The 26002-nt window shown below is 27.5% G+C and overlaps 2 protein-coding genes across 5 annotated transcripts; one reads left to right on the forward strand and one right to left on the reverse strand.

The window, feature by feature from the left end:
• Positions 1 to 1826: 1826 nt before the first annotated feature.
• On the forward strand, positions 1827 to 19736 carry LOC112594359 (BEACH domain-containing protein lvsA-like). 4 transcript variants are annotated; one of them, XM_025339112.1, is made up of 3 exons: positions 1827 to 2245; positions 18641 to 18959; positions 19192 to 19733. In XM_025339112.1, exons 1-3 carry the CDS (start codon positions 2076 to 2078, stop codon positions 19528 to 19530), a joined length of 828 nt encoding a protein of 275 aa, XP_025194897.1. In that variant the 5' UTR covers positions 1827 to 2075; the 3' UTR covers positions 19531 to 19733. The 4 variants fall into 4 exon arrangements, with proteins under 4 accessions (XP_025194897.1, XP_025194899.1, XP_025194900.1 ...); XM_025339114.1 differs by lacking the exon at positions 1827 to 2245 and adding an exon at positions 4684 to 5068 and having other exon boundaries at positions 19192 to 19735; XM_025339115.1 differs by lacking the exon at positions 1827 to 2245 and adding an exon at positions 12072 to 12179.
• Positions 19737 to 22359: 2623 nt separating this feature from the next.
• On the reverse strand, positions 22360 to 24117 carry LOC112594368. Its single transcript, XM_025339125.1, has 2 exons — positions 23850 to 24117; positions 22360 to 22704 (listed from the first exon to the last, which is right to left on the reverse strand). The coding sequence occupies exons 1-2, from the start codon at positions 23955 to 23957 to the stop codon at positions 22477 to 22479; spliced, it is 336 nt and encodes a 111-aa protein (XP_025194910.1). The 5' UTR covers positions 23958 to 24117; the 3' UTR covers positions 22360 to 22476.
• Between the last annotated feature and the right edge of the window lie 1885 nt (positions 24118 to 26002).

The raw sequence follows: 26002 nt of genomic DNA on the forward strand, positions 1-26002 counted from the left end.
AACAGTATAGTCTATAGCATTAAAAAAAAACTACATGTACGTGTTTAATCATGAATATATAGAGTAAAATCAAACTTGTATTTTATTTGAAACAAAATAATAATATACCCAAAGGGCAAAGATAAACTAATTATAAATACCAATACAACTCTCATGGCTGCTACTGTCCTTTGCGAGATTTGCTTCCACTTTTTATATTTTACAAAATTAAATCTGTTGGTGGTTATTAATTAATAATTATTAAATAATATTTAATTGTTTTTTAGCAATCATATTATTTTTTAGTTTTTGTGAGTTAATACATGAATATATCGTTTGAAGATACAACACATAGTATGTCAATACCAATATACAAAAAAAAAAAAAATACAATTAAGTATAAAAAATTGCACTTAGGGGATTAGAAGCGGTGATTTTCTGTCAATGTCTAAAACACGCGTGACATATGGACGTGTTCTTTTTCCAACTTATCGATTGATATAAAGAAGTGATAAGAATAATTTTGAAAACAGATTTGAATTTAACGTTAAGTCTTCTTGTGATTGACTTTCCCAAATTTTTGATTTTAACTTTTCTAAAAATTGAAATAAGTCAATTTTTTAATTATTCTTTTTTTAATAATATAGCGTTTTTAGAATTTTTTGGCATAAAATAAAAAATTTGGAAAAATTCTTATCGCTTCATTACATCAATCGATACGTTGAAAATAGAACACGTTTCTGATCCTATGTTGTATTTGTACCTACTAAACAAAGACAGAAAATCACCATTTCCAATATCCTTAATTCAACTTCAATACTTAACAATTAGTATTAAACAATACATAAATAATATAAAAATAAAATTAAAATAATTTAATCCAAAATATCTATATTTTAAATCTAAGTACACGCTTAGAAGGTATGACTTGTTTATTGGCTAATCATTGTTAATTCTTAGTTTTTTGGCAACGTTGAAATCATCTATATACAAATAGGTAATTATTTTTTATTTATTTTTCTATGATAACAAGATTTTCACTTTTCTTTTTATCTATTTCTTTTTACTTTTTAATAACAAGAGACGGTAATAATTTTTAATATTGCCTGTTTATTCAATTTTTTCAAGTTCTATTTGTAATATTATGTACATTTATTATTTTCCAGTGGTTTTTTTTAGTCGATTGTACTATTTGTGAAAACACAAGGAGATAATCGCTCTTTTGTCTTAAGTGTTATCTATTATTTGTTATCTAGTATAGATTGTTTTTAGTTTATCTTTGTACGACGACGTCATGTATTATTAATATAGGGATAGAATTTTTAAAGAAAATTTTGTAGGTGGGTAAAAATATGTGATCGAATAAAAGAGATGATAATAACAATATTATGACGTATCACACTCATTATTGTGCGTCTTGCCTCTTAATTCGAGTCCTTTATGAATAACGAATAGCCAACTGGCGTGAAAAAAAAACCGAACGGATTGCCGGGGGAAAAATTATCGGTATCGTCGACCGGCGGCACCTATGGTGTACGTATATTATATTATCATAACACCGCGGCATACCTGCACAATAAACACGGTCCGAGTAACAACACGCGCTGTTGTTATTGTTGTAGTTGTTGTTAAAATATTGCGTACCGGCGTATGGAGGACGGAGGTACACACTACACACACTCACCTACCTACAATACCTTATACCTACAATACGCCTACGGGTAAATGTTGACTACGACGACGACGACGGCGGCGGTTACGACGACAATCCACGAGGGGCTTGCCCCTTCCCACGACCGATCGTCGGCACAGCGGTGGCGGACGGCCCGACCGAAACGGATAAAGGAAAACCGAAACCAGTCCCGCGCCGATCTCATTCACCGACGTCCACGCGTGCGTCAGTGTCCGCCGCTACCGCTGCCTTCATAATTTTTTTTTTATTTTTGAAAAAAAAAAAACCGTTTTGCCGGATTTTTTTTTAGTTCGCCCCGAAGCCAGCCCGCTCTCCGGGACGCCGGTTTTCCACGCCAACGTTATCCCCGGTCGGCCGTTGACAGTAGATATTATCACGCTTATTTTTCGCCGCGCGCCCCGCCATGTATTCCGACAAAGTGGAAGTGCTCCGGTTCGAGACGGAACCGTACAGGAACAAGACGGGCAGCCCGAACAAAAACGGATTGATACACTACAACAACAACAGCATCAGCAACAACAAGAATCATAACAGCCCGAAAAATTTCACCTATCAGAATGGCTATCACAACACGTCAGTATAATATAACTACGTTTTTTTTTTTTTTTTTTACCTATCGCTTGCCGTTAACGATTGGGTTTTTATTTTTATTCTAGTACGACGCGCAAGTGACGTACGCGCGCGCGTGATATCACATAATATTAATATAATTATCGTAAAACGGTTGTTGACGTTACGAAAACGACGTACGAACTATGAAATGTGTTATTGTTTTTGTACGAGATAACAGCTGCACATCCCGCGTGAGTCCGTTTCCCCGGACATTTCGAGTGTGTCAAGTCCGCCGTCCTCGTCGTCTTTTTTGAGAATTTCGATATTTTTATCTTACTTTTACGACCTCGTATCAAAATAGTTGCTCGAATCAGCGATTGTTTGTCCACCTTATCTGTCGGTTAAATTTGCTTAGCGTATCGTACGACCACTGTTTACACTGCACGTTGTACACTCGTACAACTGCTATTACTACAACTCTGTTGCCAACCGTGATAAGAACTTGCGTTTTAATGATAAGAACGCGCAAAGCACTGTTAAACAAATAAAAATATTACTTTATTAAAAAAAAAGAAGATTACATTATCACGAATAAGAAAGTCAAGGTTTACGATTTTTTTTCGGGACCATTGGGGATGGAACGCTAAAAAAAAACGTTTGCGTTGCGTACGTCGTCGGTGGGGTGGTTGCGATGCGGTGGTAGTTTGTGCCGGCGATAATGTTGTGTGCGGCGGACTCGTTGCAGCGTTGTCTTATGGAAAATTTAAATATCATTCGACTTTCACGACTTTATATTATGATTTATGTGTTCTGCCAAATACAGTTTTTTTTTTTATTTATACAAATGTTGTGTAGGTATTATTATTTTACTACGGTCGTACATCACCCACACAAAAACAGAAACGGATCAAAATACTTTATTACAGCGTATAGATAGTGTGTTTTATGCGTCGTGCTAGAGTGTTAGACGCTACACGGAAAACCGGTTTTTCTGAACTAGTCTGGGGAATAAAGAAACCACATTTGAGAATGAATACTCCCGAAGATGAGATGACTAGAAGACGCTATTACGATAATAATAATAATATTATTATTATTATCCGTGTGTATTATATTATTATTATACAGTACACTCTCTAAACAGTTTTCGTAGATACACGTGATTTCATGAATGTGGCGAGTTGTTGGTGTACAGCATGACTGTACCTTACGCGCATAATACAGCTGACCGTGACCTTTGTCACATTCCATCGACACTGGACTGATGATGGTACAGACTATAGGCCGTCAACGGCGTCAACTAACTACATGGTACATGATGTGGATGAGTGATGAATGTGATACATACACATTATTATATTATTTTAATCATAATATAATAATAACTAGGTGAATATAATGTAAAATAGTATATTATGCTAATATTCTTTGTTATTTATCCGTGACAATCCACCCAGCAGTGTTCATCTCACAGCATCTACACCGTTTCTGCGATTCATTATATCTGTTTACCATAATATTTGTTACTGTTCGACGCAGAATTTATATTTTAAATGTGATTTTATTAATTAACTTTTAACATTTTAAGGTACATAATACAATAATTTATATTATACCTACTCGATGTTTTTCCATATATAACATGCAATTCCAAACCGTATACAAAGCATATTATTGGTGATAATTCTCAGTTTTTAGAATATTATTAATTACCGTAGAATTCGGTTTAAATCATTTATTATACACCGTTTTCTGTTATGATTTTCACGGTATCTAAATCTTAAATTCTGCTGTAAACGCAATAAATTTTACTTCTATTATAAATAGAAATGTATTAGTGTTACCTGTTATAACATGTCCTTAAGTGGCGTTCCCATCATAAAAAATCTCAGGTAACGTCTTAAATGTAGGTCATGGGTCATGGTTTAATCATTTCAAATATTTCACACGAGAAACAAGATGACATTTTTTCGTTTACCTGTTATCGAATTGTACCTGAAAATGAATTGAATTTGTTTCTTTGAAACGACATAGAATATAATTGTCGATTTTATTTTATATCATTGTATAAACTATTTTGATAATATTTCACAAAACATTGATATATTACAGAGTATGGAAAAGTTATCTTACTACTTAATCAGAAAAATATTAAATTATTTTGTTGATAATAAATATGTATAGCGTTTATTCTAAAAAAATTCACTGAACATTTTTTCAAATATAAATGTCTGTACCAACAGTAAGTCAATGCTTGAAATTTAATTTGGAAAATCTTTTATCTATAACTTACTGTATCTAGATAAGTATCTATTTTTGAATTTTGATATGGAATTTTTCAAATTACACTATCATTGTAAAGATAACTAATAATTATTATAAAAAATAATTTTATATTTAAGATAATTGCTTATACGACAAATAAGCACAATAACTCAGTAAAAAACCATCGACATTTTAAGAATGGTTATAAATACGTTTAAGAAACGTATGTTTGAAGAATAATTAAATTATACTTAGTTTTTGTTTTTGATAAATGGTAACCCTGGAACACTTTACTTTAGGGGAAGGGTCCTGTATGACAAGGTCATGATCAGAATGCCGTATTGTATTGTGCGTATAATGGCGAGTGCTTTTGAAATATCTAAAGCTTTATTTATTCTATCGTTTGCTTCATTTCAATTGTTAAGGTTTGCTTTTCTTGTAATACCTAAGTTCAAACATGAATACGACAAAAAAACTGGAAAATACGATGAAAATATTAATAGAGGAGTTAAAAGAAAGGATCGATGCTGAAGTTGTTATTATGGACCAGGAATATCACTACAATTTATGGACAAAAACGTAATATTTAGTAAACGTTTGCAAATTGTAATTTAAGTAGTAAAAGTGTTAATTAGTATTTATACATTTTTTTAAGTATGTTTTTTTGCACAATTTGTTTTTGTTTAATCAGTAATGTATAAGAAAATCTTACAATAAGTACAATTTAATAGGTTCAGATAATTTTTTTTGATAAGAGGTTTTGTAGTTGTTTATTTTTTAAACGTAAAATTCTTAGGCAATTATTGTTGATACAATGAACCTAGAAATCTAACCTTGATGGTAACAGTAATTCGTATTAAATTGAATTGTATATATCCGATAATTTATGAAATTTTTAACTTGTAAGTTATAAAAATTAAGTTAATTTTGATATTTCAGTTAATTTAAAACAATTTTATTTACTAATAGAATATTATTACGTATGCTTGCATATGTAAAATGAACCAAACATTTAGTTAAAAAAAGTGTTGTTGAATTTTTATCACTAAAAAATTTTAGCATTGAATTAGTTATTACTCTTTATTTGGTCATAAAGTAATTACTATATAATTTATAATTTATCGAAAATAAGTTTAAAAAGATAGTACTTACTTATATGTTATATATTATGTTATGGTGTACATCTAACAAGACGATAAATTTTTAATATTTATAATTTGCATAACATATTAAAAAAAATTATACTTTTTGGTTGTAGATTTCTTCTAACAAATTATAGAAATTTTGTTATAATTTATTTGATTAGTATTTTTTATTACTCAAAGTACTAAATATATGATTAAAAATTAACGTTAGTTTAGGTATAAATTTTAAACCTTTATAATTGTTTGTAATGTAGTAAAATAAAACATGTTATCTGTTTGATTTATAATACTGTAAAGGTGTAATTTCTTTTATTGTTGTGCTATGTTTTTACCAGTTATTATTATTAGTAATATTTTAATTATCATTACATGTAGCCTACTTATAATTAAAATATTAAAATTATTTATTTATTAGTGAATATATTTTTCTTGATATATTTTATTTAAGGTTATAAAGTCAAATGATTAACTTCAAGTTATCGTGATAAGCTATTTCATTTAATTTTGCATGTATTAACTGTTCATAAATTATAAATACATATTTCATTGCACGCGCTTATATAACATAAAATATCTTATAAAAGCTATTTGCTACTTTATGTACAGTTTTTAATTTTAGGTCTTTATTGTGATATTAAGTTTGATACGTAAGCGAGGTGGGGGATTCGTTAATTTTTTTAAGGTAGTGTTTTGAAAAGATTAAATTGTATTTATACTTGATTTTTCTACGTTCCCAGAATACTAAATTATTAATGTTTACTACAAATAAAAGATCTTATATGTTTCCAAGCCATTGATCTACATTTTAAATGTTTATTTAATCAATGTGTCTATATAACCTTTTGTCCTCTAATTTTATCAATAAAAAATATAGTGCTCAATACTCGCCATACGAGGATCTATAATCGTATATGTGAAAACATAAATTGTGTATCCCGTCAAGTTATACAGATCGTAAAATAAAAACAAAAAAAAATCATAAAATCGCGTTTTGTATTAATATAAATCGCTCACGAATGCGGAAGTTCATCACCCATTCTCGCCTGTTATTATACACGAATGTATCCGTTTCATTTTCATATTATTATTTAAGGTGAGTGCGGCGTGCACGGTTCATAAATAAAAATTCGTGCAGGCTCCATTCATAAAATTCGGGCCCGGCATAGCCACGTTCAATGGCGGGTGGCGTCGTGTAGTATCTGCCTGCTGCGACGCGTCATAGTAACTTCGGCAGTTGCCGGTGGATTAGATATATATTATAATCGCGGCGTGTGCGTGTCGTGCGACGTGCAGTGGCGCAGTGCTGCAAGTTGCAACGGAAACAAAATATCATGACGGATTATTAACACTGTACGAGGCGTCCGGCGAGTGTGGATGAAAAAAAAACCACCAGTCTTTCAATAGATTTTCAGTGGTTCTCATGAGGTTAAAAAGACAGCTGCTGCATGTACCAAAAAAATAAAACAGCCTTATTGCGTAATTCTCCCCCTACCCTGAATGCTATTAAATCATAATACACTATGCGTGTATTAGTTTTTGGGGTTAGAAAAAAAAATTATACAATTTAAACTTTTGAACACAACATTAATTTCATAAAAAAAATCCATTTGTTTTAATTGCATTCTCGGAAGCAGAATACTTTTCTACAGATGATGATATACATATGTTTGTAGTATCGAATAGTATAACGAATAGTTTCATTTATAAAAGTAAGCATTAAAATTTAGATAAAACGAGTATCTTATGAAATTTGTCATATTATTATCACATTAAAATATTTAAAAATTTTAATTTTTTTTAATGAAAATAATATTTTACCTTATCAATTTATTTTTATTCAGTTGTTGAAAGTTATTTGTCAACATTTTAGAAAATGCTTTTAGTTATAAAATTCAAAATATTAGTAATTGTTTAAACCTAAACAATCTGATTAATTCTGTGGTAAAAAAAAAATAAAAGTAACCTGAAATATTGTCTTGTAAAATATTAGTGTTATAAAATACGTCGTAATCTATTTAAAAACATATATGCATACCAATATTTTAAAAAAAATAAATAAATAATCACAAACGAATAAAGGAAATTAGCATAGCCTGTTAAATATATACATGATATTTACTTCATGACATATATTATATTCGTATATAATATGTGTACTATATATTACTAATTATTATAATTTACAATTAACTCGTAGAAAACAAAACGTAAGTTTGCAACCCGCGCACCAACTAAAACATCTGCAGCACTCAGCAGTAAAAGGTTTTTTTAAATTTTTTCGTAACTCCCTACGTTCCTATATTCTATGCGGGAAAAACGAAAAAGCTATTGTCGTGTGTTTTAAACGTCGTTTTAAAAGGGAATTATAGAGCCGTAGAAAATCAAACTTGGCATATTATATTTAGAGAAACTTCCTTCAACACCATTGTGTGTCACCATGTGTCTGATGTACAGGATATACCTAATATGTCATATCGTTCTATATACATCGGGTATTGCGTATTATGGCGCGCGTTCTTTTAGTATTTAGACGTATTTAGTACTTGTATACATATTACTATACAGCGAACCCCGTTGTGAATTTCTTTATGGTCCGGTAGGTTTTTCGTTGAAAATGTGCGGTATAGTTTTCACCTGCTTAGTCACGGGACATTATGTGAATTATATTTTATTATGTATTATATCTATTATTGTGTGTACAATTTTTGTATGGTTTACCGGCGAGATATTTTTTGTCATGGATATTATACATCCATCGTGCAGGCGTGTCAATGGACGCATGTATAAGACTTACACACCGCTTAGGAAATCGGTCCACATTATACTTCTTATGTAATATGCTATATTTACTAATATAGTAATATGTATATCGTAGATAATAACATATTTATTATTTAGCATTTTTGATTTTAGTGCGTGAAATTTATTATCAATTAACTCATTTTTAGTGTTTTTATATATTCATATACTCGTATTTTAATTAAAGTGCTTTTTTCACTGTTGTCGCCTTTAGGTATACAAGGTTAATAAACTGAAATTAGCTTATATATTCTACATAACTACCTATTTTCAACCTATGTATATGTCTGATACAATTAGGTCATCGAGGTAAATAATTATTCTGGTAATAATATCACAAATTTGCAACGACTAGGATTATACCCGCATTCAATGACGGATGGTGACTACTGACTACTGAGTCATTATTTACTCATGCTAATTTGAATTATTGTACGGGTTAGTTATTATGTTAAGATGAGACTATACTTGCATGTTTTGTCTCTGTTTTATATTTAACGTACTGCATGGTAAATTAACGTTTCAAAGAATCAATTTTAATTTCAATATTATTTAGTGAATTATTATAGTCTATTATTAGGTTTAAATGTAAAAATATTATCCATGGTGTTGTTCTCCTAAAATATACTATTGTAGACTTTCATTGAAATCTCTTGGATAATACTTATTTCCTTAAATTTAATAATAAACTAATTTACTATAATATTAAAATTATTGAAAAAAAAATTAAATTCTGCATTTGTTTTTTTTATAAATATCAATGAGTAATTTTCAAATCTTTGCAGCAGTGTTCGACTTTACTCGTCCGTGAAAAGTTTTAGAGTTTAAAAATAGAAAATTAAACACTTTACCTCTGGTTTGTAACACTTAAGAATGTTTAAGTTAACTTTTTTTTATTTTATAAAATCAAATGTTTGTCTGATGTTTCTTTAAATTTAGCTTTTGACCAACTAACACTAAATTTTTTTCAAGTGTTATTTGAGTTTACAAACAAAGGTCTTTACTCACTAACAGGTCGTAATAGTTACTTTTCAGTTTGGAATTCAACCCCTTAATATTGAATCAATAAAATGCTCTCTTTCTCTTATGAATTGTATTTTAATTCGCGAAATTCGAATATTTTTTTAAAAACCTACATTTTTTATGTAGGCTATATGTTATAAAGTTGTCATTGGTTATAGAAAATAAAATTGATTATAATATTGGATGTAAGTTTTTGTATTGTATTATAGTTATTTGTTTACTAACATGGAAACTTTATAAAAATCCTCATATATGTATAGCTAATTTCAATGTTTTATTTTTTTATAATAGATAGATCAATTTTAATCCGGGCAGTTTCAGTGATATAGCTAAAAATACCTATTACGTATAAATATATTTTTCTTAGGTTTAGTTCTTTTATCAAAAAAGTAACAAGAATAATCGAATAACCAGGCCTTAAAGATTAAATCAAAGATAATATACAAGTAAAATATATAAAATATTTCATACTGTCATTCAAAATCCAAATTGATTTTAATTTTATTTTAAGAGTAGTAAAATTTATATTTTATACATAAGTACCTAATACGTTTCCATATTATGTACAAGATAAATACGAATCAAGTTTTTTTTTTATAATGTTTATAATGCAGGTTTATTTGGTTCAATTATTTTGAATTATTATTAATAAATAAATTCTATGTACATGTATCAAATAACTGTAAAAAAATAAATTGCGAAGTATAATAATTAATTTAGATTATTTATAATTCGATTAATTATAAATTCATGGCTATAGGACGAACAATGTTATCATTTTTCATAATAATAACCTCTGCGTGTAAATGAATTATTTGCAAAATATTTTGTCTTGTTGACAATGATGTTTAAACATAATATATTAATATATTATAGTCTGAATATACTATCTATTCAAAATATTCATACATCTGATATACCTAACTTAGCTATAGACATACACAACGTAATTCTGATAGATTTGATTTATGATCTTTATTGCAACACAAGTAATTAAATCTGCATATTAAATTACAGTTTTAGATATTATCCTTTTATGATATTATACATGATCAATGAGTGATAAATCATATAAATAACAAAAATACCATAATATATCAACATAAATATTTATAAAGCAAAACAATAAACGTTATATATTTGTAGCTAAAAACGTGGACTAGTTCATTTATTGTGTTTTAAATAAGTATATTTAAGTTTTGATAAAAGAATCCATTTTTTCTAAAATGGTGTACCTGAAGCGGGGTTTGACCACTCAATTATAGAATATAAAACTCTGAATCGTTTGATTATTACCTACCTACTTCCAAGTTCTGAAAATGGTTAAATTATGTGACATGTAATATAAATTATAAAGATGAAATTGGGTATAATAAGAGCACATCATATTAAAAACTAAGTATTAAAATTCAATTATTGTAGAGTAATTTTTCGTTGTCGATGTCGTGCCATTACTGTACGCATACGTAAGCACTCAACAGGTCTCATTTTTGAAAACTCGTCATAACAATTATTGCACCAAAGTTACATGCAATGTTATTTGTACTGCAATTGTACACAACGTGCATGCACGCAATATTATATTGTTGTATGTGTCAATGTGTGTGTGTGTGTGTATTTTTTTATTTATATCAATGCAATTAAAACGATTATTTTCAATTTAACCCGTTGCGAAAAATATCACGTGCGCTTATTGTAAGTATCTATAATATACTATAAAATATTATATACTGGCCACAGAAATCACGTCTTTTAGTTTAAGTATTTGCGGCACTCTTTATTACTATTTATTATTATCACGGTCATTCGCATGGTACACTATATTATGATATTATATCTATAAGGTACCAGTTAACAGTTAACGCCGACGTCCAATATATCAATATAGATATTATAGACGTTCGCCTACTCGGATACGGACGCCGCCGTGAGCAGTATACACCTACTTCGTTGTCGCGAAATAAAAAATAATAATAAATCACTGACGCGTTACTTCTTCTTTTTATTGTCTTAATTTTGTTCCAAACGTCTCCTCCGACGTGACGTCCACAGTTCGCTACCTACCGTCGTCACCGTCGTTGTCATCGTCGTGTCGTATTGTGATACTGATAAAGTGCAACATCGTATCTACCCATTATTATTATTAGTGTTATTACATCGCGTTGATGCTGTAATAAAGTGGAGTGCCGGCGGTACCGCGAAAAAATAATAATAATACAATATTCAAATACGATATAATACACTAAAACGTTTGTTTGTTTATTTTTTTCACATAATATAGTATTTCAACAGACGATCTTTAGCATGGTTTACACGAATTTTCAAAATCAATTGTACTTACCTACCAATTTCGTTTATTTTTCAATCGGTGCGTTACGCAATTCGTGAAATCCTTATTGAACTTCCTACCCTAGTAGACCGGCGAAGATAATCACAACATAAATAACTACATCTCTTCCTGCAGCCGACGTGTAGCTCTTGACTCCTGTATATGAAAACATGATAGTACCAATGCAATAATAACGTCCTGTATAAACATTTATTAATATTGTATTGTATACTCAACGCGCTAATCTATCGACGTTTTATTTCAATGCACTGCTGCGACACGACCACCGCCGCGATTTCGTCGTTGTAATATTAAAATCATCATCGTTGTGTACATATTAGTACAGATTTATTGCTTTGGGGTGCATAATGTCGTTGTTGTGGACACCGTTGAGGTAAGTCGTCGGACGTTTCTGTACATAATAGACACTGACCGCGGGCAGGTTAATGGTTAATGTGGAGGTGTGCGTTGTTGTACGCGTCCTGTATCCACGTTATTATGGATCGGGTTGTGCAATATCATTATGTTAGGTATTATTATTGTTATTGATGTTCGTCGCGTCGTCCGTGTTAATGGATTTTTTCCTCGATCAAACAACGACCGTGCCCTTTTTGAAAACGATATTTTATGTATTTTGGGTACCTATATGCGCAGTGTACATCAGGACGGACTAACTGGAAACTTAACATTGTGTATCAAATATCTTTTCTTTCCCCGCTACGATAAAATATTTTACATTTCACGCACTATTTCAGAATAATAAAATTATTATTTAGAAACTACTAATAGTCGTGCTAAATTGAATATATATATATAATCATGTATATTAATATTTTTAAACAATTTTAATAAAAAACAATATAATATATACACTGTTATCGAAATAATTATGACGTAAAACATTTGTAATGTGAATAAATCAAATTCTGACCGACAGATGATTATTATATGTTTGAATAAAATGTATGTAGGTATACTTACTGTGTATTGTGTGTAACTTCGGATGCGCTTACAATAATAAATTCAACAAGTAATAATATATACTCTACTTTGATGTATATAAAATAAAGAATGATATTACCTCATAATAAAAAAAACTCGTACGTATAAAACAATTTTTTTTCTTTTTTCTTTTTAAACAGATGTAACTTACGTAAAATTACTTTGTACAGTCCAAACAATAAAACTATAATACAATTAAAAATATAAAACCTTTTCTATATAATGATATATATTTTTACTGTAAAATAACTTTTAAAAATAATTATCTGTAGAAAAATATTTTTTGAAGTATGTACTATGAAGAAGATGTGAAGTTAGTCCTCCAATAACTCTTTTTAAAATACGATAGGTAGTGCTGTAATATAAATATGTATATTTATAAATACTAAAAAGTATAAGCTATTTATTTTAAATTAAAAAAAAAAAACTATTCATATAAAACGATGAATTTTTAATTGATAGCTTATTATTCTATTGCTGTCCACTATTAATGTAAACAGATAATTCCTAAATCTTATCAAATAATTCGTATAAACTATGCAATTATTTTGCAATGTATTTTAATTCCTAGTACTATGTTAATCAGTGGTCAATTAAATGTACGTCTAAGTGCCTTGTAGAAACATACGTGCATGAGATTATTATAAAATATAGTTATATATATTACAAAAATAATAAATTATTATTAACCTAATAATTTCAATAAACTATAAGTAAAATTTAGTAAAAACACAATTGTATCCTTAAGATGACCCTAAGTATTCGTTTGAGTTTAGTATATTTTTTTTCAAAAAAGTTTTTTTCTAAAATAACACATTTTAGAATTTAAAATCACATTTTTCCACCCTACTGATTTAAAAAGAATACATGCACTCTGTACATAAATACAGTGGTATTCTTTTACTGGTGAAAATACAGAATGTTTATAATTTCAAAATGATCAACTTAAGGGTGTAAATGTGAGGATAATTTAACATGTTGAAAAAGACATGTATATTAAATGTTTCATAAATAAATATTAATTGATTTCTAGTAATTAGTGTTATTATTAAAATAATTGCCCGTATTCTAATTTCATATATGTATTTATTTTTTAGCGATTAACAACATATATTTAGACTTAATTCAATGGTATTTTTTAATTGTATTACTTCATTCTTGTCTAATAAAAATAAATCATGACACTAATATTTATTTTTACTATTTTCATTTTTATTATTTTATAGTTTTTATAAAATATAAATATTTGTAAAGTATATAGGAATATATGATGTAAAGGTAAATGGGTAGTTAGTATATATTTTTAATGTTAAACATTTTTATTTTTATCTGTTTAAACATTATGTTGACAATTATTAATAATTATTGTACCTTTGCGGTATGTTAATTTTACTAAAACTTAAAATACCAAAAACTAGATATTGGTTTACCATTAAGGTAATCTATTTTTAATAGTTTGAAGACAGTGTTGAATGTATTGATTTTTATTTAATACTAACGACCATCTAATGTAATAACAATTTGAGAGAAAAAATGTTTCTTGTCAACAAATTTTTTATGGTATTATCTTTAAATTACGCTATGACTCTTAGGCTTATTTTTACGAATACTGGAGAAAAAAATATTTTAATTGTATCTCCGCCTTTTAAATGCAAATTTGCGTTTAAAAGTTCTCTTTTGGCTTTATTAGTTTAAATATTAGATTAAATTTACTTATGATTAAAATTTATGGTGATATCTTTTTTCTGGTTTTTTTGGAAATTAAAACATTGTCCTAGAATATTAAAAATCTCAAATTATCATTCTTGTTAATGTCTTGTTTGATATGCTTTATGTCTTCGTATAATTATTTTTAGCAGTATGACAATATTTGTATTCAAGTAGTACAATATTGTACAACTCGAATTAATATTTTTAAAAATTTTCATGGAATAATGTTTTGAAATTTTTTGCATAATATTATAAGTATAATGCAATGAAATTTTATCATTATCTTTATTTGATTTAAAAACTTGGTATATACACATACAACTAGAAATATAAATTTTATACTTATTAATTGTTATATATTTAAATAATTTCACAAACGTGCATTAATTGTCATTTATTATAAGATTTGTAAATTCAATTTATTTTATAAATAAAATTACAAGGACAATAGAAAAAAAATGTTTTATTTATTCAACGGGTGAATTTTTTTCTTAATAAAACTTTCTATCTGAATTTTTCGATTATTGTGTTTTGCTAGCCCTGTTACAGTGTTTCAGTGTCTCCTTATTAACGTTTAACGTTTGACGGCACCTACTCTATATGTGACATGTGTCTATTAAATAATTCAAATATCTTATAACTTATAAATTGTGACCTATTTCCAGTTTTACAGTGGTTATTATGTAATAACTAAAATCTAAGTCATTATTTAGGACTGAATACGTGTAACTCAGAAATATCTGCACGGACGTATTAAAATACAAATTTTAAATTAGTACAATTATGAGTTCATTAAGTATAATCGTTGATAGGTAAAAATAAAATGTAATCATTTGTAATAATAGTTGTTAGTTTTGATTTGGATAAATCTTTACTTCTTCTTTCTAGTTCAAATAAAATTTAAATTAAATATTTTACTGTAAAATGTGTTTAAAAATATTTTATGATAAAGTGTAAATATATATAATTTACCGTTATATGCATACTTATATTAAGAATATTTAATATTATGTGTATAATGGTAAATTCATTGAAAGATTTGAAACTATTCAAATTTTGGTTTCATGTTTCATACATATATCAAGTAACTATCTGAATATTTTAATATTTGATACTTTAAGATTATTATAATTAAAGTTGTACGTCGTTGGTCGTGTTTATTTTACCGAAATTATTTGATCTACTTACCGCCAAATATAAAAACTAGTAAAATTAAATTTCAGAGAATTTTCGTTTGGTTTAATCTCTATTATTTGGTGCATTTTTAAATAGTTAAAAACGATTTAACAAACATATTTACAGAAATCGAAAAACTTCACCTAACTATAATACAGAAACAATTTTTATCATGCCATTTGATATAATTTGTATTTTTATAATATGGGCTTATGTATGCAAAAACTACAAGGTATAGCATCTTTTACGTGGTTGTTCATGCGAAGTCACTCTAAAATCTAAATATGTTAATTAACATTTTTTGTAATATTATATTATTTACAGTTTTCACACTCCAACACATACACTCGTATAAATTTACTGCCTATATAGTGCGCCTTGAATATAAAGTAAACTGATTCGCTGATAATAAGCAATTTGTAATAATACTACTAAAAGCGTATCACAGCTTCATCATTTAAAGTGTCTTGTGTTTTTATTTATCGTATTCTAAATGGCAGTTGTGATTATAATATTATTCACGTACCAAGTAATTTTGGATAAAGCTCAGCTTTTTGACACCATACGATAAAGCTGTCGTATCGTCTTGAAACGTAAGACTTTTACTTATATTTTACTTAAGTATAACAAGGTAACTTACTGATAGTTGTGCAGCTTGCATTATCTAAAGCTTACATGTCGTTACGGGGACAACTACAGGTATTGTTGTGTTTAATTAATCTATACGTTGGTAACCAGCGGTGATTATAAAATAATATCATTACGTATATATATTTTAAACCGTCAATTAAGATATAAATATCTCAATTTGATTATTTTGACCTATTCATTGCTGCTATGACGGCATTACGCTCATTATTACAATATCATGAAATTGTCAGCGGCAGTACGACTATACACATTCCAAAGTACGTACAGTTTTAATAGCATGAATACGCATAATGTGTCAATATTTATGTTGTCATCGTGCAAATGTGAAATACATGCAAATTGATGAAAATAATTCTAGTAAAATTTTCAAACAATAAAATATGTTGAGATATTGGTTGAAGAATGGTTTTTTTCTTTTTAATCTTAAGTACATTAAAATTTATAAAGTAATATATGATAATACATTTTTAACAATAAGGACATTTTTATCATCTGTTTCATTTTTTTTATTTTTTATTTATTCGATTTTACATAATTATAATTTAATTTATGGATCGATGTGTATATCTGTCTTCACTCAGAATCATTTTTCGTTTATTTATTCATTAATTCATATTTAACACATCCATTACAGTAACTAGGGGGGTTAGCTCGAAATATATATTACGTAGAAGAACGAGTTTCCTGGTTTTTAATTATTCATATAATTTAAAATATTTTGTTCATTTTACTATTATTGTAAGTTATTTAGTCATATTGTTTCAACAAGGAATAGGGACTTCATTTCCTATGCACTAACAATGTTTATTAAAAAAAAAAACCATAATTTATTTAGATAAACGTAATATTTTATAAATTTATTTAGATAAATATACAATTAAAATAAGATTAACATGATACAATGTATAAATGACACAATAACAATCGTAAAAAAATACTGACATTTTACAACGCGTAGGTGTACGTTTGTACGTTTGTTTTTATGCAATTTATTAATGAAATAAGCGTATGATGTGAATTACTTGTACTTTACTTTTTATTATCAATTATCATAAGTCCGTAAATGTAGTTAGTCATACTAGGTATTCACATTTATATCAATTTACCTATGTAGAACCTGAAACGAGAAAAAAATCTAAACAAAAAATATAATTGAGAGGGGAAGGATTATCTCCTTAAAGTCAAGACATCCTCGGTAAAATATAGTTCTGTGCGTACATTGAGGCATTGAGCACTGATTAGTGACCTTTTTCCACAGTTTAGACAATGTTCAACGTTAACGTGTTGGACTATATGTATAATATAAGCACAGTGCAACAGGTGTGCAATAGTTGCCAGAGGTCGACCGATAAGATTTCTGAAATTTAAAAATAAACGTTTACACGCGGATATACATACACAATGTTATAAACTTCAACCCTAATGGCTATAATATGAATTATTTTTATTGTTTTACAGCACAAGAGCCAGCAGTAGATTAAAAATGAAACAACATTTAGTCATTATATTAATATGCCCAACCATCAATAATAATAAAGATTGTGTAATGTTATTGTAATCAATAATCACTATAATATCGGTCATTGTAATATATTCCGTAAATTGTGGAATCGTCTGTCGACTCTCGGATTTCCACGTGTAATAATAATTTGCTTAATCGACAAACTGTTTCATTTAGTTTTGCATGTGAATGTTTCTTATTGACGAACAACACCCAACCAGTGTAATGCACAATCTATGTAACCCGAGATCGTTTGGCATACGATTCGGTGGCGGTACTTGGGTAGTCGGTTCCTTCTCGGTCGTATAATAATAATAAAATATAATACTTTACACTGTTATAGATATCGCAGAGTTATCGGAGGGGAAAACGAAAACCACGCACAAACCCATCGTCTTGCATTATTATTATTATTATTATTATTATTACACGGTGCATTTTAAAATATGATTTAGTGCCTGGTAGTTTATTAATATTTATCGCACAGTCGTAAAGTATTTCTTATGTAAACCAGTTGTGGTAGTTATACGGACTCCAAATATAATTTTATTAGATCGTTGTGTGTTGTAAATTTAACGTAATTTATCGTATTAACTAATAATATTAGTTATTACCATGAACAACGTACCTTTTCTGTACGATTTTCAACTCGTATGTTTGCACCTGTTGATCTATTTTCTGTGGAAAGATCACTACGAAAAACACAACAGCAATAAAAATAATAATGTTATTACGTTTAAGTACGATTTTGGCGCGGCTGATTAGTCTTTTTGTTGAAATTTTTCTCGTTCTAAAATCGTTTTGCGTGTCTGCAGGTTGATCGAGTCGGAGAAAAGGTCGTCGTCATCGTCGTCTTCGTCGCCGTCGTCGTTCACCACTAAAGCCACTACAGCCATCTCTGCCGCAGCCGTTGCTGCAGCAACACTCCATCATAACGTTCAGCCACCATCGGACCCGTTCATAGCGTCTGTGCTCCATTCCCGGCAGAATCCACGGCCCGGTCGTTTGCTCCTGGAAAACGTTAACAACCGGCCGCAGACCATGGACCGAGGCACTCAGGCAAACACCGACGGTCCCGTCGAGGTGATCACAGAAGCTCCGACCACCAGTGACGGTCCCACAAACAACGAACTGGTCAGTGTGATAATTTTTTTTTTTTTTGTTATTATTTTACTTATCATCCTTATTTATGAGAGACATCATTAAAATTATAAAAATAAACCTAATTATCCTACGGTAATTATTTTTAAAAATCAGAGATCAGAGATTTTAAAATTTTAGAATGTTTAGAATCTAATACAGTCAATTTAATGACTGGAAAGGTAAAATATTGTTGTTCTTTTTTGTAAACATTTTTTTTTTTCAGTTCCGTAAGGCCAACATTAGCGTTACAAATCATACATTGATGACCAATGGTGGTGACAATTCTTCGGTTGATAGTCTGAATAGTGCAGATTCTGCAAAACGTGACAGTGAGGAATCAGTAATTGAACTTGCCGAGTTTCATCAGCCAATGATAGCCAAGGACGATGCAGATGGACCTGTCAATATGAGTAATGGTGATGGAAAATCTGGTGGAGCTGGAGACAAACCTTCCAACGGTATTGTTAAGGAACACCCAGTTGATGACGATATTGACAAAACTAGTTGTGGCATGGAGTGTTTATACTTTGCCATGCAATGCTGCGAATGTTCAATAATGTAATGAAGCTATTCCATCCCCTTTAAGTTTATTATTTTTAGTTATAATTGAGTAACTATAGTCTTACATTATAATTTTATATTACAATGCTATCATTAAATTAAAAATACAACAAATTACACTTCATAATCATATCTTAAAGTTCTATTAAATCTGTGATTTTTAAAGAACCTAATTGATTAATTTGTGTTATAAAATGGTTCTATTATTTTAAAATGAAAATTGTAATTTTTAAATTACTTTAACTACTTATAATATTATTGTGTTTAAGTTTCATCCTGAGGAATAATTTTTTTTGTTATTTTCCATTGGAAAACCCATAATTATATTGAACAACAATAATTAATAATTTTATATTATTTGCATAATTGCTTTTGGTTATTAATTATCATCATGTAGAAACTTCTCACCTTTAGAAGTATAATATATCATAAATTAACAATTGTGCCATTTTTTTAATTTTTTTTTTTTTTTTTTGTATTTTATTATAAGTTATCATATCTTCTTATTTGTCCGAGTAGAAAATACTGTCCACCATGTATATAAAGAGTTATAGTGTGATACACATATCAGTTTTATTTTGCTTCCACTTGTGGAACTTACATATTAAAGTATATTATCACCAAAATGTATAACCTATAGTACATGCCTCTGTTTGTTCTGTTAATATGTATTCTGTGTTCTGTTTTTATTTATTATGCTTTAACTTAATAATGTATGACAATATAAAACATATTTTTATCCAGACAATATTTTAATATTTATGTGAGTACTGTGTGTACATTGAAGGTTGAAAATATGTTAATAGTATTATAAATCAATTTTGTAAACAATTTGGACTGAATTGTGATAGTTGAGTGTCCAAATAAAGCTAACCTTAAAATTGTGTACATAATATAAAGGTTTTTTGTATGTTTAACCTTATATACTTTTTTATTCTGTATATTTTTTTTTTAGAGTTTATCATTTTAATTTTTTATTTTATAAGTAAGTGGTATAAATTCAAGAATCTCTTCTTTTATTTGTATTCTTTAATATTAGTATTATTACAAATTTACTGTTTTGTGTGAGTATATTAAAATATATAAGACTATGGTGTAAAATTTTGATTTTTTTTAAATTTATCAGTAAATTTTAAAATAAATAACTTAAACATTATATGACAACTATTGATATCAACAGATTCAAATAATATTTGTATACAGTGGGACAGATGGTAATGTGATGAAATGATTAATTATAATCAGTGGAGTTGGTATTCTTATACATTTTTAATTAATTAAATTTATAAATTTATTTAAGTGGTATATAGTATATACAACTTTATTTGTTAAAATTATCAAAGTACACTTTTGGAACATTGATTAAACACTCATATGGCTGTACTGTTGTCAGGACCGGCTTTAGAAAAGGTCGATGTGTATTACAGCCCCCAAAGCGCCTAAATCAGAAATATGTGTGAAAGGTCAAAATTAGAATTTGAACAGAGGGAGAGGTGCTAAAATAATTCTTACGCTAGGTGCTGAAAGAGTTCTGTCCCTGGAAATTATCATGAACAATTTTAATTTCTATTATAAACCAAATATTAGTTGTCAAATTAAACACAAATTTTGAAACTTCTGATAACAACTAATTGTTATTAAAATATTTAGGTATATTAATTTTATTCATGTAAGATTAGTAGTTAAATAATTTGAGTATAAATCTATAGTAATCTAAATAAATATTGAAGTATAATAAATGTATGCCATGTGTGTGAGTACTTTAATATTATTATTGGTTAGCCATTTGGTATTCCCTTTTAAATGATCTATATTATGAAGTATCAGTCTAATATAAAATATTTATTTAATTTTTTATATTTTTATTAAAATTAATTGTTTTTGTGAAGTGGAGTGATTAAGTTGCAGAATGAAAATTGCATCAATAATACAATTTATAATAAAGTTCTAAAAAAAACTGTATTTGTTATACCTGTCATGATAAATAGTTTATATCCATTTTGACTATTTAAATTTTAAACTAATAAGTAATAGTTATATAATGTGTATCCATTGTGTATGTATTATTTTATTTTTTTATTGTATTCAATCAAATACTAAGAGAAAACGCCTACTAGCTAGCTAATATAAATATTCTGCACTTTTTTTTTTCTAAATTCAATTTTGGTTACTTATTATTATTTACTAGTATTGACTTCAATAATTATCATCTACCTCAGATTATATTACCAATTGTTCCTACAATTTTTGTAAATAAATTATACTTAAACTTTACATATTATTTTATATTTATTATGAAGGAAATGGTAAAAATAAAAAATCTTTATAAATCAATATGTCTTGTTTTTATTTACACTGTTTTATATTTTAATGTTAACCATTTATTTATGACATGATTACATAGATAAAAAGCTATGTAATGCTAAATTAAATAATTGAATATTATTATTATTTATTATTATTGGTGAAATTTTACTCTTGAATCTTAAGTTATTTAAGTTATATAGATTTATTATTGAATATCTAAAATATAATATGTAGATACATTAATATTATGATAATATAAAAGATAATAACTGTAGAAAATTACAAAACATAAATCGATAAAAGACAAAAAAAAAAATTTTAATCATATTCAATTATACTTTGTACATGTCATTAATGAGTGATTTTTAAGTTCTCAACTCAATATTCTAAGTATTATATGTATTTTCCTTGTTTTTTTTTTTTGCAAATATAACTATGTATCTTCTTTTTATCTCACATACTTACTTCCAAGTTCCAATTATCATAAATTGTATATTGGTTGTAAAAATAAATAAATAAAACCTTATCCAATTACTAGTATATTTTTAATTAAACATATTGTATGACATTTATAATTTATATTAAAATAAAATACGTCGAACAAGCCAATCTAATTAGTTTAAGAAGACTTGAATTTTGATTACATTTTATTTTTCTTTATATTTTTTGACAAATCAGCAAAAATTGTACGGTCTTTTTCGTTTTGTTGTTTATAACCGTTGCCATCTAATGAGTTTTTAAAGTCTTTGTTGGCCTTGTATGATTGCTCTGGATTATCATTTTTTAGGTAAAAAAATAAACAACAAATCACAATGATTATGAAACAAACGATTTTCTTTTTAATTGATGAGTTCTTTAATCTTCTGAACTTAAAAAAAACAACAAGCAAGTATTATTAATAGCTTATTGATAGTTTGTCAAAGACATCAAATATTAGTCAGCGTTCAATTGAATTCACATAAATTAACTGTGTTGTCATGCACATTAATTATTAATAACTGTAGTTATTTTAATTTTGTATTAATCAATAATTGTATTTTTGAATATAGTCGTTTGTCTAAAATAAATAATAATAACTGATGAATAATTACTGAACAATGTAACATATAAGTAAGTTTTAGTAATACATTTATACATTTATTTTAAAGTTTTTTGTGATAAATTTGGGTAATGACATGTTTTTATCTACTTGAGTTTATAATTTTTTATGATTAATTTAGGAATTAAAATTGGTTGATCAATTCAATTTGAATTAATTCTTACACATACTTATTACTTAGACATAGCCACAACTTTTTATCACGGTCAAACTTTGGAAGACACTGTGAATCGCGTAAAAATTCGTTTTTAAAGGTAAATGGAAGGCGTAATTCACAAATTTTTGCTTTGTCTTTATAAATAATATAAATAATAATCAGAAATTACGCACATTTTAATACGATCATATATATATTATATAAATATTATATTACGATTTGATTTTTTTTTTCAGTGTCCATTCGTGTGAGACCAAAAAATCAATGTCTTTGCCAATTTACATGAACACGGACATACTATCATGTCTTCATTAAATAAAATAGTATTAATATTTATTAGTATATCACTTATATATTATAATCTTTTCCCTCTGTTAAATAACTTTAGATTTATCACTGAATATTGTTAAAAATTGATCTTACTCTGTCGATATTGTCGATTTTACCAAATTTCGGCGTAAATCAATAAATTTACTTATTTCATATTTCATGTAAATAAAATATTTTGTTTGACTGGATTAATGATGTAAATAAGACATTATTACAGGTAAATTAAGTTTATTATACGTAGTAATATCATCAATACTCCGTAATAATAATAAAAAATAAAATAAAATTTATTATTTAATATAATACGTATAATGGTATTTGATAATTAATGATTTATATATGTATATGTGTGTTATACTGTTTTGTTTATAATTGATTAAGTATCTAAAATTTAATTTCGGAAATATAAATAATATTCAATGCTTACCCATCGTAGAATTTTTGATTTATAATTGGGATATTTTTTCTGATCACTGTTCAATTTTCCCACACTTAGTTGTAACACTGTATCGTTTGCTGAATATGAGCTGCTCATATTAATAGATATATTCTTAATTCAATTAGGATAGTGAATAGTACGTACTACGAAGTGCGTTAAAATTGCCTACGTTTATAAAAAAATATTATCCTTACATTCGTTATATATTTTTATGATATAATAATGAGTGAGTTAATTATAGTAACAAAAAAAAAAAAAATGTTTGACTTATTTCTCGAATTCTGTATTGAAAGTAATAGAAATTAACTGTGAACGTTATGGGCTCGATTTCAATAACATCTAAATAAATAAAATTAATACATAAATCAGTAAAATATGTAAAACATCTGTATGGTATATATTTTAGGTGGGTACCTATTTAGTTATTAATTGACAATTATCTGTATTAAAATCATAAATTTAAAAAAAAAAAAATCATAAATTAGATATGTTAGTACTCGCAGTAGATATAACACAATATTTTTAAATAATTTAATCTAGATACATTATTTTTGTACAAAATAGTGATTTAATAATTGATTGAATGTATTTTATGATATGTTTTTCGTAGGTACTTATGGTTCTTATAAAGTCTTATATTTTACATAGTTTTTGATTTTAAAAGACAATCTCATTATCTCAATAGTTTTATTTTAACTACCTATAGAAAACATTAATTAGCCATTCTAAAAGCCTTATAGGTAATTAACTTAGTATTAAAATCATACCACTGATTAATAGTATCACCATATATTATTTCGATACAATAGATCCACTACTAAAAATATCATTGTCCAGTAATTACTTATACTATAGCACTTAAATAAATGTATTTTCATACTTGTAAGTTGTAACTACCTCATGCTAACTCTTAAAAATTTCTACTGCTAAAAAATAAAAAACTTGGTTTATTGAAATTAATTTCATATTACGTAACACAAAATTTGAGAATATTAAGGCTTTGTTTTGGCAACTTAAAATCGCTAACTCTATCCAAATCAACGGGAAACATTTCAAATATATTTAGTGATAATAACATATGCCCATGTAGGTAAGTTACATTAACTACGGATAAATGATTTTTGTTACCTATATTTAATGTACGTATTATACTATAATGTATATATACATACAATTATTTTATTTCATTTTCATGTATTACGTATGTGTATAATTAATTTATCATATTGAAGTAAAAATAAGTATATTTACAACCAAATGTAATTAGGGTGAACTAGTTCTGTTTAACGATCCAGAAATGATTTCTAATTTTTCTTTAATTTAAATTTGCAAAATTAAAAGTTAATTTTAAAAATTGGATTGAGTTAGAGAGACCTATTGCTAGCTGTTTCAGTGTATTCTTCATTTAACCTGCTTTTATGGGGAGAAGAATTATTGTAAGAATTTTAAAATTGTGAACTTGTATATTCATGGATATGGTCGTAAAAAGAAATTTATGAAAAGAAATGTTTAAAAATCTCAATTTTCTAGGATGCTGTAGCTTTCTCACTTGCATACTTCTGTCTGCTTCATGTCATTTTGATTTGGACGGGGAAGGAATGTTATGTGAATATCAAAACTCGACTGACATAGTGACATGTACAAGGTGTTGCTTTATAATCTATATTTTATTATAGAGGTACTCGAAAAAAAACGGTAAACGAAAGATAGATTCATTTTAACCGGAAAGAATTTGGATGGGTAATACAGCTAGTAATGGGTGTAGCTAGGATGGGGCAGGGGACACTTGTCCCCTTACACTTCAAACTAAATTCTATTTCTTAAACCACCAAACTATAAAATCGAAAAAGCAAAAAAAAAGGTTATCAACTGCTCATCTGCCCCCCCCCCCCTGTAACAGTGTTGAAAAAATTTTATCTAGATAATTATTCGAATGATTTTCAACTATGGTATTCGAATAAAAAATTATTCGACTAAACTTCATAGACAGTTATACGAATAATTTTTGGTTATTATATTTGATTAAACATAGTTTATATCAAATCATTTTTTTTAGGACACTTGTCCCTTACACTTCAAACTAAATTTATTTTAAACCACCAAACTATAAAACGAAAAGCAAAAAGTTATCAACTGCTCAT

The sequence above is a fragment of the Melanaphis sacchari genome, unplaced genomic scaffold (genome assembly GCF_002803265.2).
Source record: "Melanaphis sacchari strain LSU unplaced genomic scaffold, SCAv2.0 Contig22_pilon_pilon, whole genome shotgun sequence".
Classification (NCBI taxonomy): domain Eukaryota; kingdom Metazoa; phylum Arthropoda; class Insecta; order Hemiptera; family Aphididae; genus Melanaphis; species Melanaphis sacchari.

Bases quoted from the DNA above. Each gene is read 5' to 3' on its own strand.
- LOC112594368 (XM_025339125.1), bottom strand. From the start codon at position 23,957: ATGAGCAGCTCATATTCAGCAAACGATACAGTGTTACAACTAAGTGTG. The intron at 22,705-23,849 runs GTAAGCATTGAA...GTTTTTTTTAAG, and splicing joins AATCAAAAATTCTACGATGG to TTCAGAAGATTAAAGAACTC.
- LOC112594359 (XM_025339112.1), top strand. From the start codon at position 2,076: ATGTATTCCGACAAAGTGGAAGTGCTCCGGTTCGAGACGGAACCGTAC. The intron at 2,246-18,640 runs GTCAGTATAATA...GCGTGTCTGCAG, and splicing joins CAGAATGGCTATCACAACAC to GTTGATCGAGTCGGAGAAAA. The intron at 18,960-19,191 runs GTCAGTGTGATA...TTTTTTTTTCAG, and splicing joins GTCCCACAAACAACGAACTG to TTCCGTAAGGCCAACATTAG.